General features: G+C 45.4%; 1 protein-coding gene across 2 annotated transcripts; it reads right to left on the bottom strand.

Annotated features, from left to right (window-relative positions):
• Positions 1–993: 993 nt before the first annotated feature.
• ZNF428 (zinc finger protein 428) lies at positions 994–8,757 on the bottom strand. Of its 2 annotated transcripts, XM_070949579.1 has the most exons (4): positions 8,690–8,752; positions 8,215–8,322; positions 3,423–3,521; positions 994–2,398 (listed from the first exon to the last, which is right to left on the bottom strand). In XM_070949579.1, the coding sequence occupies exons 2-4, from the start codon at positions 8,291–8,293 to the stop codon at positions 1,827–1,829; spliced, it is 750 nt and encodes a 249-aa protein (XP_070805680.1). In that variant the 5' UTR covers positions 8,294–8,322; positions 8,690–8,752; the 3' UTR covers positions 994–1,826. The 2 variants fall into 2 exon arrangements, with proteins under 2 accessions (XP_070805680.1, XP_070805681.1); XM_070949580.1 differs by lacking the exon at positions 8,215–8,322 and having other exon boundaries at positions 8,690–8,757.
• Between the last annotated feature and the right edge of the window lie 10,229 nt (positions 8,758–18,986).

Genomic DNA, 18,986 nt, shown 5'->3' with positions numbered 1-18,986 from the left:
TCAAATGTGGTTTTGTGACCACAACACTACAGCCATAAATGCAGGCCAGTTGCAGAGGGCCAGAAATATGGTCACATGACCTAGGGGGAAATGGTCAATAGATCAGTGTTTCTCAACCTTGGAAGCTTGAAGATGGGTGGACTTCAACTCCCAGAATCCCCCAGCCAGCAGCGCTGGCTGGGGGATTCTGGGAGTTGAAGTCCACCCATCTTCAAGCTTCCAAGGTTGAGAAACACTGCAATAGATCTTTGGAATAGGATCGTAAGTATCTCTGGGGAAGTCTATTATAACTTCAACTGGTTGCTACACCACTGTAAGTTGAGGACAACCTGTAATATTCCTGGCAAACCACCATAAGGACTGCTTCTTTGGTGATGGCAGAATGTTTGCTATCCTAGAGCACCGCACACCAGAGCAACTAGACACAAATTTTTTTCCTGAACGCCATCACTCTGCTAAACAAATAATTCCCTCAACACTGTCAAACTATTCACTAAGTCTGCATTACTATTAATCTTCTCGTCATTCCTATCACCCATCTCCCCCCACTTATGACTGAAACTTGTTGCTGTATCCTTACAATTTATAGTTTCCTAGTACGATTCGATTGCTTATTTGTACCCTATGACTTATCATTAAGTGTTGTACCTTATGACTCTTGACGAATGTATCTTTTCTTTTTATGTACACTAAGAGCCTATGCACCAAAGACAAATTCCTTGTGTGTCCAATCGCACTTGGCCAATAAAGAATTCTATCTTATCTATTTATTCTAAACTCTCATAAGGACATAAAAGAGAACTTAATTTGTAAAGAATGACTGTGCATCGCTAAACTCAAGAGAAGATCAGGCAGCTTCATTTGCACAGATAGGTGCCTTTCAAACTAGAACCGGCTTCCTTATAAGAGAGACCACCAGCCAAGAGCTGCACCAAATCAGCACCCCTCAGTTTCCCCCATTTGCAAACACAGAGATGGGGCACAATCAAAAGGTCATACATACAGAATCGTTTTTATTAAACCGTTCTCTCCCAATCACGGTGAAGAGATATTTGTTAGAATTCATGAGTTATGGCGGATCAGGTGCCGTTCCCAGGAGCCGTTTCCTTAAAAGCCAAACACACACGCACACACGCACACACAAAACGGAATACAGCTTCTGTACTTTGGCATGGGCCGCCCAAGTGCCAACGTTGACGACAATGAAAACAGGACCCTGACTGAGAAGGAACTTGTCTGGGAAAGCAGGATCTCTGCACACTTAGGACAAAGCGATTCCAATTCATCTCTTACTAACTCCCGGGGGGCCCCATCTCCCCATTTGGGATGGGGTCTGGCCGAAGACAATCCTGATTCTTGTTAATGAAACGGACTTGTAGAGGGCAATCCTGCTAGTGCTACTGTTTTCGAAAAAGTTCATGAACAGGATCCCCTTTTGGGGGGGCGGGGGGGGGGGCTGGGTGAGGGTTAGAATATTTTAGAGATCGTCAGATCCAGATCACTGAAGGGCAGGGGACAAGGGAAAACTTCACTTCCTGCAGATGGGCTTTTAAGTCACTGCACTCACCGCCAGGGAGGCAGGATACAAAAGCAATTGCTCCCAAGGTCATCTCTCTTTCCTCGTTCCAAAGCTAAATTCATCTCAGGTATATAGAAATGTGTCTTCTTTTTTGTTGTCGTTTAAAGGAACTAAAGATAAAGGAGGTTTCGCTTTTGAGTATCCTAGCAGGACAGAATCCCTTAGCAGGGGGCCACCTATGACAACAGGGAAATGGAAGCGGACTGTGGAGTGGGGGGGTGTGGGGGTAAAGGGGCTGAAGACCGATCTACAGCTCTCCGCGAGCATGGAGCATGTAGTGCTCGTGAAGTTCGGATACCAAGCCGAATTCGCCTGGGCACTCGGTGCAGTGGTATGGTCCGTCAGCCCCATCTGTGTCCTGATCCCCGTTAGCCTCTCTGGGAGCAGGAGAAGGAGCCAGCTTATTACGAGGAGGGGCTGGAGGGCTTCTGCGCCAGCTGTGTTCGCAGCGATGGCCCTCCAGCGTGGCAGGAGAGGTAAAGCCCACGCCACACTCGGCACAGATGTAGTGAAAAGCTCTGCCCCGGCCGGAGGTCGGGGCCGTCCGCCCTTCCTGGCTGTCAGGATTTCCCGGCAAGATCAGTGGAGGTGGAGGTGGCTTGGTTGAAGAGGAACCACTGTGTGGCCTTTTGCGCCCCACGTGGTAGCTACGGTGCACTTTCAGGGCCCGAGATGTGCCGAAGCCACGCCCACATTCAGGGCATTCGTGCCATTCGGGGCTAGGAGCCTGGGAAGAGCTGAGGCGATCCTGCCCTCCGTCTCCAACATCATCCGCCTGTTCCCCTCCAGTGGCCAGTTTGGGTTCTTTGCTCTGGGGACCTAGGAAAACAAAAAGAGAGAAAACACAGTGAAGTATGCAAGTATAAAGCACCCTTGGCTTGTCTCCCACTCTACAACTCACAGTTCTAACATAGGGGAGGGGAACATTTGTCTATGCCAGCGGTGTCAAACCAGCAGCCCGTGGGCCAGATGCGTCACACGCAGGCCAACCCACCCCAGCTCCACGATATGTCACATGATGGCAACGTGACGCCACGAGTTTGATACCTATGGTCTATGGAGATTCTCAATCATCCATCTCATGGTTGTCCCAGTGATGAAATCCATTTTTTTTTTATTACCAGTTCTGTGGGTGTGGCTTGGTGGGTGTGGCAGGGGAAGGATACTGCAAAATCTCCATTCCCACCCCACTCCAGGGGAAGGATACTGCAAAATCCCCATTTCTGCCCCACTCCTGGGGGAAGGATATTGCAAAATCCCCATTCCCTCCCACTCTGGGGCCAGCCAGAGGTGGCATTTGCCGTTTCTCCGAACTGCTCAAAATTTCCGCTACCAGTTCTCCAGAACCTGTCAGAACCTGCTGGATTTCATCTGTGGGTTGTCTCGAAGGTGCTTTTGCAAAAGGCAGCTGGACTTTGATTTTTTTTTTCCTTGAAACCATTTCACTTCTCATTCCAAGAAGCTTCTTCAGTTTTGTTCGGCTTTTGGAAAAGCACCTTTTTGGGACTTTCTTTTGCCAGACCCATGGATAATTTACTAAATCAAGAGGTCACGTTTTATGTAACTTTTTGGAATCGTAAAGGAATGTGAGGAGAGCAACCTGCAGGAAAAAAACCTTAAATTAAGAAGAGACAAGAACTACAGCTATTCAGTGGTGCTGGAAATAATACTCTTCATATCTGCAAAAGTAGTATTTTGATTGCCTTTTTACAGAGTGCGGCCCCAAGCACAATAAATTTAATAGCTGAGTCTGTGCCCAACATCAAACCTGAACATCTCTTCTACTGCTGCGCCAAAGTTTGTTAGGTAACACTCCTTCCTATGATCTGACAGATCTGCTTACCTGGATAGCCATTGGCAGATGGGGTCGCGGGGCTACTGTCTCCAGAAGATACCGAGGTTGCTTCCGATTCCTCCTCTTCCTCCTGCATGGCTGAGATACCTGCCACAATTAAAACCCATGAGTTAAGTGCTAAAATTCACCGTTATCTACCATAGTCTAAGTCAGAGGTGGGGACCAATGGCCCCTTTATGACTTCTGGATTTCAACTCCCAGAATTATGGGAGTTGAAGCCCACGAGTCATAAAATGGCCATCATCCCCTGCTCTAAAACCATGGAAGTTTATATGCTTAAGTCATGAATCAAGAAGCTATTTTTGATCGTTAAGCCTCAAAGGCAGATCAAGATGATCACATGCAAGTTTCTCAGTGCTGCAGTCTGGTCCCAAATAATGGCTATTGTATGTGTATGACCTATAGATATTTGCTATTCACAAGTACAGCTTTCTCTGCCCCCATTTCAGAAGCAGAAACTCTTCAATTAATTGTGCAGAGGATTCTTTAAATTTAAACTTCTACCATGCTGGACATGTTCATGATCATACTCCAACTTATCCAGAGGGTGCCAGATAACAGCTATCCACGATTTCCCAAATCAACGTATCCCTTACAACCCGTTCAGAAGAACATGGGGGTCGCAGGAGCCCTTCCAGAACACAAGTAGTCCTCCACTTACAACAGTTCATTTAGTGACCAAAGTTACAACGGCACTGAAAAAAAGAGACTTATGACCGTTGTTCACACTTAACAACCATTGCAGCATCCTCAGTCACGAGATCACCTGATCCCTTTTGCCACTTTCTGACAAGCCAAGTCAATGGGGAAGGCTGCTTCACTTAACAACCATGTTACTAATGTAAACATCTGCTGCCGTGATTCATGTAGCCAGAAAAGTAGAACGGGGCCAAAAATTAACTTAACCAAATGTGTCTCGCTTAGCAACAAGAAATTTTGGGTTCCCTTGTGTTCTTAAATCAAAGATTACCTGTAATAAGAGCAAAGTGCCACTTGGAATTTTGGCATGTAATTGTTTTACACGATGCTTTTGCTCAAAGTCTCCAGGGCTGTCCCTTTGAACTGCTGAAAAACAGCTTCTATTCCAGGGCAATAACCATATTGAATTCTATAATATAGTGCAATATCGGGTTTTCAATTTCAATTATATAGAATGTAAAGGATGTGTGTGTGTGTTTTTATTTTTATACTTATAATGTACACTGAATACGGCATTTAATTTCGTTGTACCACGTGCAATGACAATAAACTCTTTGCACAATGCCACCCCCTGGTGGTCTGGTGCAAGTTGTGCAATTAACGGGAAAGTTAACGGTATGTTCACACTTATCACTAAGTGTTGTATCTTAAGATTTATGACAAATGTATTTTTATGATGATGATCATTTGATCACTTATAGCTTTTTTGTACGAGAGCTTATGCACTGAAGACGAATTCCTTGTGTATCCAATCACACTTGGACAAGAATTCTATTCCTATTCCTATTCCAATTCTATTCCTATTCCAATTCCATTCTACTAGCTGGATACCCATGCTTTGCTATGAAATTATGTGATCGGGCGTGATTGAGCTGTGTAAGGGTTCAGGGTAGGGCTCAAGGGAAGGGAGTTGGGACTTTACTGCCACTGCAGCATATCCCGGGAGTCTCATCCTGCCACTTCAGGGCATGGCACCAGGCACAGGTTAACCGAGGTCCGAGATAAACAACCTTTTCCCTGGAGTAATCACTCTGAGGTTCACATTTAACGTAGCGGTTATTAGATGCATACTTTTTTACCGCCTCTCTATTGACTTCGGGATGACTTTGACGATACTTTTTTGCAGCTTCCCTTACTTGTGTTTTCCTAATCACATCTGTAAATCTTTGCCTGCGTTTTTTCCCTCTTTTCCCTTTCACTGGTGTTACAGTAGATGGAACAGATGCGTCTGGAATGAGTGGGTCAGTGTAAGAACTGAGTTGGGGCTGGGACACTATGCAGGAGAAATTCGGTTCACAATCTGCTGGCTCAGTGGTGGTCAGTGATTGAAACTCATAAGGGAATCTCTCTCCCGCCGCCTTGAGTTCAGAAGCAGTTCCATAGGTGGAAGGCGTAGACATTTTGGTGAGGTAGCGACGTTTAGTACTGTAAGGAGCCCGACTGCTCCTGAGTGAAGGAATGGAACGTCTGCCGGTTTGAATTGAGATAACGGAATGTGAGGCAACTGGCAGTTGGAACAGAGTTCTTCTCAGGTGGGGAGGGGGAGTAGAATATCTAACTCCATTGCATCAGAGCGTGTTAATATTGTATAAGTAATACTAATGATCGGATGGTCATTTCGAAAAATCCTTTCTTAGCGAGCACCTAGAAGCCAAGAGGAACATATGTGCCAAATTTCAGGTTTGTAGGCTTTACAGTTCTGGAGATTTCGTGACGAGTGAATGGTATTTGGCTTTTATAGATAGATAGATAGAAGAAGAAGAAAAAGATTCACAAGTATAGCTTTCTCTGCCCCCACTCCAAAAGCAGAAACTCTTCAATTAATTGTGCAGAGGATTCTTTAAATTTAAACTTCTACCATGCTGAAAATGTTCATGATCATACTCCAACTTATCCAGAGGGTGCCAGTTAACAGCTATCCATGATTTCCCAAGACAACACATTCCTCACAACCCATTCAGAACATGGGGGTTGCAGGAGCCCTTGCAGAACACAAGTAGTCCTCGACTTACACCAGTTCATTTAGTGACCGTTCAAAGTTACAACGGCAATGAAAAAAGTGACTTATAACCATTATTCACACTTCACAACCGTTGTGGCATCCCCATGGTCACGAGATCAAAATTCAGACAATTGGCAACTGACTCATATTTACGACAGTTGCAGTGCCCCATGGTCACCTGATCGCCTTTTGCCACTTTCTGAGAAGCCAAGTCAACGGGGAAGCCTGCTTCACTTAACAACCTGATTTAAACGCCTGCTGCAGTGATTCACTTAACAACCATGGCCAAAAAAGTTGAACAGAGCCAGAAACTCACTTAACCAATGTGTCTCGCTTAGCAATAAGCAATTTTGGGCTTCCTTGTGGTGGTTAGGTCGAGAACTACCTGTAATGAGAGCAAAGTGCCACTTGGAATTTCGACATGTAATTGTTTTAAGCCAGTGGTTCTCAACCTGTGGGTCGCAACCCCTTTGGGGGTCGAATGACCCTTTCACAGGGGTCGCCTAAGACCATCGGAAAACACATATTTTCAATGGTCTTAGGAATAATTTTATGGTTGGGGGTCACCACAACATGAGAAACTGTATTAAAGGGTCGCGGCATTAGGAAGGTTGAGAACCACTGTTTTAAGCGATGCTTTTGCTCCAAGTCTCCAGGGCTGTCCCTTTGAACTCCTCTCCTTGCACAATGCCACCCCCTGGTGCTCTGGTGTAAGATGTGCAATTAACGGGAAAGCTAACGGTGTGTGAACACTTATCACTGTTGTATGATGATTTATTATGATGTATTTTTATGACGATGATCATGATTTATCCCTTATAGCTTTTATGTACACTGAGAGCTTATGCACCAAAGATAAATTCCTTGTGTGTCCAATCATGCTTGGACAATAAAGAATTATATTCTATTTCTATTCCAATTCTATTTCTATTCCAATTCTGTTTCTATTCCAATTCTGTTTGTATTCCTATTCTATTCTATTCTACTCCAATTCCATTCTATTCCATTCTATTCCTATCCCTATTCTATTCCAATTCTATTCCTATTCCAATTCTATTCCTATTCCAATTCTATTCTATTCCAATTCTATTCCTATCCCAATTCTGTTCTATTCCTATCCCAATTCTATTCCTATTCCTATTCCTATTCCAATTCTATTTGTATTTCTATTCCAATTCTATTCCTATCCCAATTCCATTCCAATTCTATTCTATTCCAATTCTATTCCTATCCCAATTCCATTCCTATATCCCAATTCTATTCTATCCCAATTCTATTCCTATCCCAATTCTATTCCTATCCCAATTCTATTCCTATTCCAATTCTATTTCTATTCCAATTCTATTTGTATTTCTATTCCAATTCTATCCCAATTCTATTCCTATCCCAATTCTATTTGTATTTCTATTCCAATTCTATTCTATTCTATTCTATCCCAATTCTATCCCTATTCCAATTCTATTCCTATTCCTATTCTATTTCTATTCCAATTCTATTCTATTCCAATTCTATTCTATCCCAATTCTATTCCTATTCCAATTCTATTCCTATTCCAATTCTATTTGTATTTCTATTCCAATTCTATTCTATTCTATTCTATCCCAATTCTATTCTATTCCAATTCTATTCCTATTCCTATTCTATTTCTATTCCAATTCTATTCTATTCCAATTCTATTCTATCCCAATTCTATTCCTATTCCAATTCTATTCCTATTCCTATTCTATTTGTATTTCTATTCCAATTCTATCCCAATTCTATTCCTATCCCAATTCTATTCCTATCCCAATTCTATTCCTATTCCAATTCTATTTGTATTTCTATTCCAATTCTATTCTATTCTATTCTATCCCAATTCTATTCTATTCCAATTCTATTCCTATCCCAATTCCAAAGAGCTTGTCGGGAGATTTTGAGGCGGCCTACCAGAAACGCACCACACACACACACACACGCGCGCGCACACACACGCACTCACACGCAGAGCCAGGGCCACTCGTGTCCGTGACACGCTCGACCCCCACGGGGCGAGCTCAGGGACTCCCCCGGCCCCAAGCTCCGCCTGGCCCGTGCGCTCACCGGTCGAGGTCCCATCCTCCTCCTCAAAGCCAATGTCCTCAGAGCTGCCCACTTCCACCGGCTTGGGTACTTCGGACATCACCCCTCAAAACAAGCCAGCGGCCCAACCTGCAAGAGGAGCAGAACCGGGACACGAAAGAGAGAGAGGGAGGGAGATGGCGGGGAGCCTGCACCCCCCCCACCCCACCCTCTTTTCCCGGGGTCCCATCCCATAATAGTCAGGCCTGCCCACCCTCCCCGCCAGCCAAGCCAAGCCAAGCGCTATAAACCGGCCCCGGGCCTTTCTTTCCCAGCATGCTCTGCGGCTAGCGGACCACGGCGGAGTCTACGATCCCATCATGCACCGCGGCTGGGGAGAGAGAGAGGAGGGGAAAAAAAAAAAGAGGGCCCACGAGCCAAGATTAAGTACAAGCGGGGGGGGGAGGGGAGGGAAGCTACCCCTTTCCCACAATGCCTTGCACAGCCTACCACTCACCGGTTCCTCCGGATTTGGGGAGGGGCAGCCCGGTCCCCTCCGGCCACAGAACCCCCCCCTAGCTGCGCAAGCGCAGAGAAAAAGAGAGATGGGGGGGGATTAAAAAAAATATATATAGGCAGGGCCCGCCCACCAACCCTCAGGCCTCGCGCGTGCGCCGTGAGGGTCGGGTTCGTCAATCCGGCACTGCGCATGAGCGGGCGGCGAGTCGCTCTAAACGGGAGTTTTGCTTTTCTCTCCCCCCCCTCTCCCCATGGTGTGCTGTTCGAATCGTTCCGCGCATGCGCACGGCAAGAGTCAGAGGGAGAGGTTGCCCAGCCCAGGTGGTAGTCCTCGACTTACAACAGTTCGCTTAGTGACCGTTCAAAGTTGCAACGGCACTGAAAAAAGTGACTTAGGGTTTTTTTCACACTTATGACCGAAGCATCCCCAGGATCACGTGATTTATATTGTGGGTGTTTGACAACTGACTCGTATTTATGACGGTCGCAGTGCCCCAGGGTCACGTGATTCCCCTTTTGCGACCTTCTGATAAGCCAAGTCAAGGGGAAGCCAGATTCGTTTAACAACCATGTTACTCGTTGGACAACTTGCAGCGATTGGCTTAACAAATGTGGCACGAAGGGTCGTCATTAAGATGGGGCAAAACTCACTTAACACATTTCTCACTTAGCCAACATACATTTTGGGCCCCATTGTGGTCGTAAATCGAGGACTGTAGTCTAAAGCAGGGGTCTCCAACCTTGGCAACTTTAAGCCTAGCGGACTTCAACTCCCAGAATTCCCCAGCCAGCTTTCTGGGAGAATTCTGGGAGTTGAAGTCCGACAGGAGAGCTTTGCTGGCTGGGAAATTCTGGGAGTTGAAGTCCGACAGGCTTAAAGTTGCCAAAGTTGGAGACCCCTGGGCTAAAAGCGTGGAAAGTGTGGTCGTAAGTCGAGGACTACCTGTAGTCTAAAGCAGGGGTCTCCAACCTTGGCAACTTTAAGCCTAGCGGACTTCAACTCCCAGAATTCCCCAGCCAGCTTTCTGGGAGAATTCTGGGAATTGAAGTCCGACAGGAGAGCTTTGCTGGCTGGGGAATTCTGGGAGCTGAAGTCCGACAGGAGAGCTTTGCTGGCTGGGGAATTCTGGGAGTTGAAGTCCAACAGGAGAGCTTTGCTGGCTGGGGAATTCTGGGAGTTGAAGTCCGACACGCTTAAAGTTCCCAAGGTTGGAGACCCCTGGTCTAAAGTGGAAGGGCGGCGAGAGAAAAGCGACTAAAATTAGTTGTGAAGATGTGTCGCTTCTCATCCAAGAAGCTTCTTCAGCTCTGGAAGGATAGTGGGGAATGGAAGGATTTATATTCCTTGCAGACAGCTGGTCGTTTGCATCCTTTTAGAGGGTCCTTGAAGCAGGTGGAGGTTTATCCTCAGGTCACCTGAGTGGCACTCCTGGGTCCTGTAGTCTGCAATTTTTTCCTCTGGAAATCCATTCCTACTCCCACACCATTCCAAGGGTGTTCATCCCAAATTGCATAGCTAAAAGTCTGTAAAGATTCTCAGTCATACAGGTCATGGGTGTCCCAAAGGTGCTTTTTTAGGGAGGCAACTGGACTTACTTGTTTTAATTTTTGAAGATCCCTAGACAGCTTTAAATGGAATTGAAATTCTAGGAATTGCGGTACTAGCACTCCCGTAGAAGCAGAAGGCTGCGGGGACAGAATTGCTGCGTGGCCTCCTTTCCATCGGCTGGTGGGATTTTTTTCTTTCCCCAAGCCTAAACATCCAAAAGTGTCTTAAAGAGCAGCAATTCTGGAGAAATTCCCTCTGGAGCCTTGCAGTCAGGCGGCTGCATTCGTGAGACGGTCCTGCAGCACTGAAGACCTAGAGGAAAAGCTTCCGTCAGGGACTCTAGAGGGCGCTCAGACATCAAGATTGCCGCCGGAGGTGGTAGCTACCAGCAGAGGGCGTCCTCGAGAGGAAAAAGAAGGGGTCACCGTTTAGGGGGCAGCGGACAGAAACAGAGCTAAGCTACAGTAAAACTCCCTGCTGCCCCCTTTGGTCGCCCTGATTTTTGCAGCCAGATGCAATCACTTAGACTAGTTGTATTGAATTATTTTATGTCCTCTGGCCTCGGTGATTGGCTTGCAGATCTCCAGTTATTTGTTTGCAGAATTTCATTACTCAATTATTATTAAATAAATAAATATTATTAAATATTATTAAACAAATGTATTGTTTGATTAAATAACAGCTTTCTAAGAAATAAAAACAATGGCTTTTTATTATTATTAAATGTTTTATCCTGCCGTTTTACATCTTTTTTTTTAGCCGATTCAAGGAAGCCAACTTACCAAATGCTCCTCTTTTCCATATGACAATAACTGTGAGGCAGGATTGTTTTGATGCCTTAGGCAGGATTAGAACTCACAGTCTCCTGGTGGCCCAAATCACTCAGCTACTTTCATGTGTAAGGCAGGACTAGAACTCACTGTCTCCTGGTGATTGGCCCAAAGTCACCCTAAGGCAGGACTAGAACTCACTGTCTCCTGGTGATTGGCCCAAAGTCACCCGGCCAGCTTTCATGCCTAAGGCAGGACTAGAACTCACTGTCTCCTGGTGATTGGCCCAAAGTCACCCAGCCAGCTTTCATGCCTAAGGCAGGACTAGAACTCACAGTCTCCTGGTGATTGGCCCAAAGTCACCCAGCCAGCTTTCATGCCTAAGGCAGGACTAGAACTCACTGTCTCCTGGTGATTGGCCCAAAGTCACCCAGCCAGCTTTCATGCCTAAGGCAGGACTAGAACTCACAGTCTCCTGGTGATTGGCCCAAAGTCACCCGGCCAGCTTTCATGCCTAAGGCAGAACTAGAACTCACTGTCTCCTGGTGATTGGCCCAAAGTCACCCGGCCAGCTTTCATGCCTAAGGCAGGACTAGAACTCACAGTCTCCTGGTGATTGGCCCAAAGTCACCCGGCCAGCTTTCATGCCTAAGGCAGAACTAGAACTCACTGTCTCCTGGTGATTGGCCCAAAGTCACCCAGCCAGCTTTCATGCCTAAGGCAGGACTAGAACTCACTGTCTCCTGGTGATTGGTCCAAAGTCACCCAGCCAGCTTTCATGCCTAAGGCAGGACTAGAACTCACAGTCTCCTGGTGATTGGCCCAAAGTCACCCGGGCAGCTTTCATGCCTAAAATGAGACATGAAGTCATAATCTTCCAATTTCTAGCCTGTTGCCTTAATCACTAGACTCCCTCTTCACAAACACACTGTAGTGGCTTGTGTAATAACACCTGAGGAAGGATGATAGGCTGTTCCAGGGTAGCCCTTTGAGCATCCTTCAGGCAGTCTGGGAATGACTCGGAAGGGGCTACACACTGTGCATCTACAAGCCACGGTGGAAAAATACCCCACCCCTACTTAGGAATCTATCTCAAAATTAGCATGGCAAGCTTTCGCTGATTAGTCTGTTACAAACATCAAACGATTAACCTTTGAGTTAATCAAAATGACATCCCTAATTAATGAGGTAGCATTTTTAATTTTGTAAGCTTTTAAGACAAGTCCTTCAAAAGGCCTGCCATCAAGAAACTCGCCCTTCTTGTGAGAGTCCGGGGCATAGAATAAGCTTGCTAAAATGCTCATAGCTCCCTTCTCTACCCAGAACGGATGTTTTGCACATACAGATACAGACAAATGTAAGAATGATGTTGGTAAATAAATAGGATAATTTAATTTTTTTTATTTGAGGGACCCCCTGGGTGCTCTCTGACCTGGGTTGTTTTCTGGAAGATGTCTGCAAGATTTGCACAAAATTGGAAAAGTGAAGAGATTCCTACGGATGAGAATGTGATGAGGAAAATATTAGAATGTGCAGAAATGGATAGGTTAACACTTGCAATCAAAGAGAAGGAACAAACTGAATATTATATTATATGGGAACTATTCTACCGATGGCTAGAGAATAAATATGAAAGTTAGAAATAAAAGTAGATTAGTGAAATATAGAAAATATATCAATAGAATTAAGTAAGTTAAGAAGAGGATTGTCACAGTGTTAGATATGCTATGTATATCAGTATTAAGTTAAGAATAGACAAACAATGAATATGGCTGTAAATTTTAATTTTTATTGCACAAGACATTTGTACCCAGACGACACACTGTTTAATGGAAGATGGATTGTTTGAATTAAAATAAAATAAAAAATAAAAACCAAGGACCCCTCTTTTCATGCCTGAGCTACAAATATTCTTCTTTATCAGTATTTGTTCATTTAATTAATAGATTTTTATTCTACCTTTAATACGCAATACTATAAATATAATACTAGAAGTACTCAAGGCAGCAGGCATACATCATACACCGCCGTCCGCCTATTTCCCCCAAAACAACAACCCTGTGAGGTGGGTTGGACTGAGTTTGTGTGACTGGCACCCAGTGGGCTTTCAAGGCGGGACTAGAACTCACCGTCTCCTGGTGATTGGCCCAGCCAGATTTCATTAAAAGAAAGTTGTACCTTTCTATCCAATTTTCTGGGAGCAAATTCCACTGAGTCACACGCCTGCCTAGAATTACCTTGTAAGCTTCCTCTAACTTGATTTTCAGAATCAGAGAAAAGCTTCAGGGAAGGCAGGCATGAGGGCTTCCAACTGCCTTTTTAAAAAGGAACCCAGCAAGAAGAAGATGGTTTCAGAATAAATAAATACGATGTCACCTTCCTCTAGTTAGCTAGCATGCAGCTCTGCTAATCAGTGAAATCAGATTCATTTCGTTTCTTCTCCCATGCAGAGAAATGGAATTTAATCCGCCAATACATGCCTTGTGCGAGGCTAACCTTACCTCCCCTGTCTCCTATTCCTACACAGGGTTCACATGACCCTTGTGATAAAAAAAAATAAAACCAGAAAGAATTCATGCTGCTGAAGAGGATGGAAAAAAGAACGATCCCGTCAGAGCTGAAGGAGCTTCTTGGATGAGAAGCAAAACGTATTCAAAAGAAAAAAGCACTTTGGGACAACTACGACCTGGATGACAGAATCTCTGCAGACTTTTAGCTATGCAATTTGGGACTAACGCCCTTGGAATGGTGTGGGAGTAGGAATGGAGTTCCAGAGGGAAAAAATGCAGACTTGTTGTGACCCCGACTCCCGAGCCTGTCCTAACAGAGGAGGAGGACTCAGAAGGTGATGGGGAGGAACTGACAAGGCCTCCCTCTCCAGGACCCTCCTTTCTGGCAATGCCTCAGGTTCCATCCGAAGGCCAGGAGGAACAGCCTGGGATGTGCCAGGAAGAAGGCATATCGGAGCACCAACTGATAGGGAGCGAGGATAATGAATCCTGGCTTGATCCCAGGCAGCGTCGGAGGGAAAAGCGTGCGCAGCAACAGAAGAGGCGTGGGAGGGTCAGAGATTGAGCTGAGTCACGGAGCTATGCCCCAACAGGAATAAAAGTGGGTGGGATTGCTCTTCAGGCTTTGTGACGGACAAAGTTAAGCTCTGAAAGTCACATTGTGTTCTCTGAAATTCGGCTTGAATATATTTTGGACTGAACATTGACTAAACTCTTGTCTCGTGGATAATTTGTCGCTCCTGGAACGGACTGAAGATAAGTCCTCTTCTGCTTTATGGGAGTGAAAACGGTCTTGGCAGGCATTCGGCAGTTTGCTGCCAAAACCTTGGTCTGCCAGGAATTCTAATCTGTTTACCTAATAAAATATTGGCAGGCGTGCTTGGTATTACGTTTGCCTGTGTGAGGAAGGGGTACAGAACAAGACTACAGAAACCAGGAGCGCCACTCAGGTGACCCTGAGGGCACAAATAAACTTCCAAGTGCTTCAAGGACCCTCTGAAAGGATGCAAACGACCAGCTGTCTGCAAGGAGTATAAATCCTTCCATTCCCCACTATCCTATCAGAACAGAAGAAGCTTCTTGGATGAGAAGCGAAAAGTCTTCAAAAGAAAAAAAAACGAGAAAGTCCAGTTGCCTCCTGAAAAAGCACCTTTGGGACAGGATGGAAAGAAAGATTTTTGTAGGAGCTGTTGGAAAACGGGAGAAATCTTGTACAGGCAGTCCTCGACTTACCATAATTTATTTAGTGACAGTTCAAAGCTACAACGGCACTGAACAAAGTAACATACGACCGTTTTTCACATTTACAGCTGTGAGAAGTTAGCACCCACCCCTCTCCTAGGAAAATGAAATATTCTATTAAAAAGGCAGAATATTTCTCCTAAAAGAGAAATAGAAATCTTAAGACAGAAACTCAGCCCCAGCTCCCTGCCCCCAGCAGATACTTTGGTTATTTACAAGACAAAAGGCTGGGCCAGCTTATCTACAACACAAAGACCTTCACCCTCAGGACATAATAGGATTAGCCCTCACTCAAGATCCAAACCAGGGCATAGCCATTAAGCCATAATAAGAATTGCCCAAAGCCCATTCATTACATCATCACCCAGCAAGATTCAACCAAGCTTGACTCAGAAAACCTACAGCAGCCAATAGCTTGCCACAGGAACAGGAAGCTCCAAGGCGGGGCCCAAGAGAGGGTATAAATCTATCTCTCTCACCCATGTGCTCGTTTTGCCCAGGACCCAAAAAATCCACGTGGTCCTGTCCACCATTAAACCATCTTTCCAAGCAGTCTGCATGTTTGCGGTGTCTTTCTTCCCATTTGGCACTGAACCCAGATGGACATTTCTCCCAACACAACCACCGCAGCATTCCCAGGGTCACATGATCAAAATTCTTGGATGCTTGGCAACTGACTCGTATTTACGACAGTTGCAGTGTCCAGGGATCTTCTGCGCCCTTCTTACAACCAAAGTGTGAATGGGGAGGCCAGGTTCATCTAACAACTGTGTTTACTAACTTAACTGCTGCAGTGTTTCGCTTAACAACCGTGGCAGGAAAGGTCATAAAACGGGGCAAAATTCACTTCACAGATGTCTGGCTTTCCAACAGAATTGTGGGGCTCAATTTTTTTATTTTTTTTTTAAATTTGATTTATATGCCGCCCTTCTCCGGAGACTCAGGGCGGCTTACAATGCGCTAAGCAATAGCCTTCATCCTTTTTGTATATTTATACAAAGTCAGCTTATTGCCCCCACAAACCGGGTCCTCAATTTACCTACCTTAGAAAGGATGGAAGGCTGAGTCAACCTTGAGCATTGGCAAGATTCGAACCTGCAGTAATTGCAGGCAGCTGGTCTTAATAACAGGGTGCTTTAGACCACTGTACTATCAAGGCTCAATTGTGGTTGTAAGGCTCAATTGTGGTTGTAAGTTGAGGACTACCTGTGCTTGTGTAGGCTCCAGACTTCCGTCGAGGAAAAAAAGGGCTCAGCTAGGCAGTATGTTCCAAACAATATTTGGGGTGTTTTTTCCCCCAAAGAAGGTAATGTTTCTGCTTTTAAAAAAAAAAAAAAATTGTCCTGTAAAGTCAAAGCAAGTAAAGAAAGACCTGGGGAGGGGAGACTGATCTGAGCGACCTCTGACCTTCCCTGCCAGCTTTCCCATTTTCTTTGCATGTGGGAAGTCAGCAGGGAAAAAGTCCCGAGTGGCAGATCCCGTGACTGTGGGATCTGCTTGCCAAGTGCTTCAAATTTTGTTCTCGTGACTGCGGGACATTGCAACGGCAGGAACTTCAAGGACCGGTTCCCTTCTTCATTCAGCACTCTTGTAACTTTGAACAGTGGCTGGACGACGGTCGGAAGTCGAGGACTACCTGTATTGATCCTCTTCAGGGGTCTTTCCTTTTTCTTTTCTTTTTTTTTGAAAAAAGTGTTTTATTTTTATTTTTCATCAACATGTTTAAATGTACAGTCTTTTATCCATCTTTATACATTATTCGTTCATCTTCTTCTTTAACTTCCATTAGGTAATTAATTAATTATTTGTTCGGGTCTGCTCTTTTACCATTTCCTTCTTTTGTTTTACTACCAACCTTTCCTTTTTCCCTACCCTTCTTTCTCCTCCTTTCTTTTTTTCCTCATTCCTCCTCTCCTTTCCTTTCCTACTTCCTTTCCTCTTCCCTCTCTCCTGCTCTTCTTTCCCCTTCTTCCTCTCCTTTTCCCATTCTTCTTTTCTCTTCTTCTCACCTCCCAACTCCCTCTTCAGGGGTCTTTCCATAAGCTCTCCGTTCCTGAGAATCTGGTGGGCGAAAGATGGAGGTATTTTCAGTTCTGGCACTAAATCGCTTCCTGTTGACTTGGTATCTTCCTCTTTTGCAGAGATACTCAAACAAATCTTGAAAGCCCCTTCACTGAGGTTACGATGAACTTGAGTTTCAATTCCACGCATTCTCCTGCTCTGACGTTTCTTTATCATTTTGGGAGGTCACAGGTTTGGCAGACTACCAAAATATTCATGCAAGATAAAAAAAATAAAATAAAAAAAACAGGACTCAATGTGATGTTTACCCCAAACTTGCCTAGATCTGTTTTTTGAGAAACAGATGCTGGGAACAATGACTCCTTTATGTCCTGCTTGAAAACTTTTTTAGAGAAATAGATCTGCAATGACTGAATTATGAGGATTGTGAGCAGATTCCATACCTCATGCCTTCTTTCCCCTGCCTTCATGCGCTTGTACACATGCACGCCCGAATCCTGCACCCTCTTTCAAGAGTCTCCCAGTTGCTGGTATGCACCCTGCACCCCCTTTCCCCAATCTTCCTGAGCTTGCACCCCACTGCAGCACCCTTCTTCCCTCAGACTTAGGATACTTTAGGGGACTGGAGGCTAAAACATAAAGAATGGATGCTGGAGCCCAGTATGTCTAGTTGAATGAAAAGAAGGACCAGGGGAGACATGATAGCAGTGTTCCAATATCTCAGGGGCTGCCACAAAGAAGAGGGAGTCAAGCTATTCTCCAAAGCACCTGAGGGTAGAACAAGAAGCAATGGGTGGAAACTAATCAAGGAGAGAAGCAATTTAGAACTAAGGAGAAATTTCCCGACAGTTAGAACAATTAATCAGTGGAACAACTTGCCTCCAGAAGTTGAGGATGCTCCAACGCAGGTTTTTGAGAAGAGATTGGAGACCCATTTGTCTGAAATGGTAGAGGGCAGTGATGGCAAACCTTTTCAGCACCAAGTGCCAAAAAGGGAGTGCGCACACACGCTTCGCGCATGTCTGGGCCACAACCCGGAAGAGGAGCTGCCCAGGGCACATGTGCGCGCCTGAAAATGAACGTCCGGTTTCAGCTACTGAACTTCCTGTTTCAGCCAACTACTCTTCCGGGTTTCTGGCGCACATGCGCATGTGAAGATCAGCTGGCCAGCGTGCATGCTCACGCAGGAAGACCAGCTCTTCTAGTTTCCAGCACTGCCACATGCAAAAAGGCCATGCATGCACGCCAGAAACCTGGAAGAGGAACGGGCAACACAGTGCGTGACAGGTGACATGGCTCCATGTGCCACTTCGGGCACACGTGCCATAGGTTCGCCATCCCGGGTATAGGGTTTCCTGCCTAAATGGGGTTGGACTAGAAGACCTCCAAGGTCCCTTCCAACTCTGTTATTCTATATAGAAGTCTTGTGCACTGCCAATGCAGGGACACCCAGGACCTCCCCCACCATGTGGCACCCACACACGCTTTCACCTGGGATTGTCCACATTTCCACTGAACGAGCTGCCTTGATTTATGTCCCTAAAAGATGTGGTCAGATATTGTCGTGCATTGCTTAACAATGGCAATTCCAGTCCCATCTGCAATCATAACTCAAGAACTCCCTCTTACAGGGAGCCCTTGATTTACGACCACATTAGAGCCCAGAATGCCTGTCGCCAAACGAGACAGTTGTTAAATGAATTTTGCCCCATTTTTACAACCTTTTCCTGCCATGGCGGCTAAGTGAATTGCTGTAGTCGTTCAGTTAGCAACGCGCATTGGGTGGGATTCAAAAATGTTTACTACAGGTTCTGTGGGTGTGGCTTGGTGGGTGTTGCATGGCTCGGTGGGCATGGCAGAGGAAGGGTACTGTAAAATCTCCTTTCCCTCCCCACTCCAGGGGAAAGTTACTGCAAAATCCCCATTTCCTCCCAATCAGCTAGGACTCGGGAGGCAGAGAACAGATGGGGGTGGAGCCAGTCAGAGGTGGTATTTACCGGTTCTCCAAACTACTCAAAATTCCCGCTACCGGTTCTCCAAAAATGGTCAGAACCTGCTGAATAGCACCTCTGGCAATGTGGTTGTTAAGTTAATCTGGCTTCACTTAACAACCAAATCTGGCTTTGATTTGCCGGTCAGAAGGTCACAAAAACATGATCCTATTGTCCTCAGGCGGACCCTGCCACCGTCTTAAATACAAGT

The sequence above is a fragment of the Pituophis catenifer genome, unplaced genomic scaffold (assembly GCF_029215685.1).
Source record: "Pituophis catenifer annectens isolate HBS135680 unplaced genomic scaffold, rPitCat1.0.hap2 SCAF_9, whole genome shotgun sequence".
Lineage (NCBI taxonomy): Eukaryota > Metazoa > Chordata > Lepidosauria > Squamata > Colubridae > Pituophis > Pituophis catenifer.
This window is presented reverse-complemented; position numbering and strand designations above follow the sequence as displayed.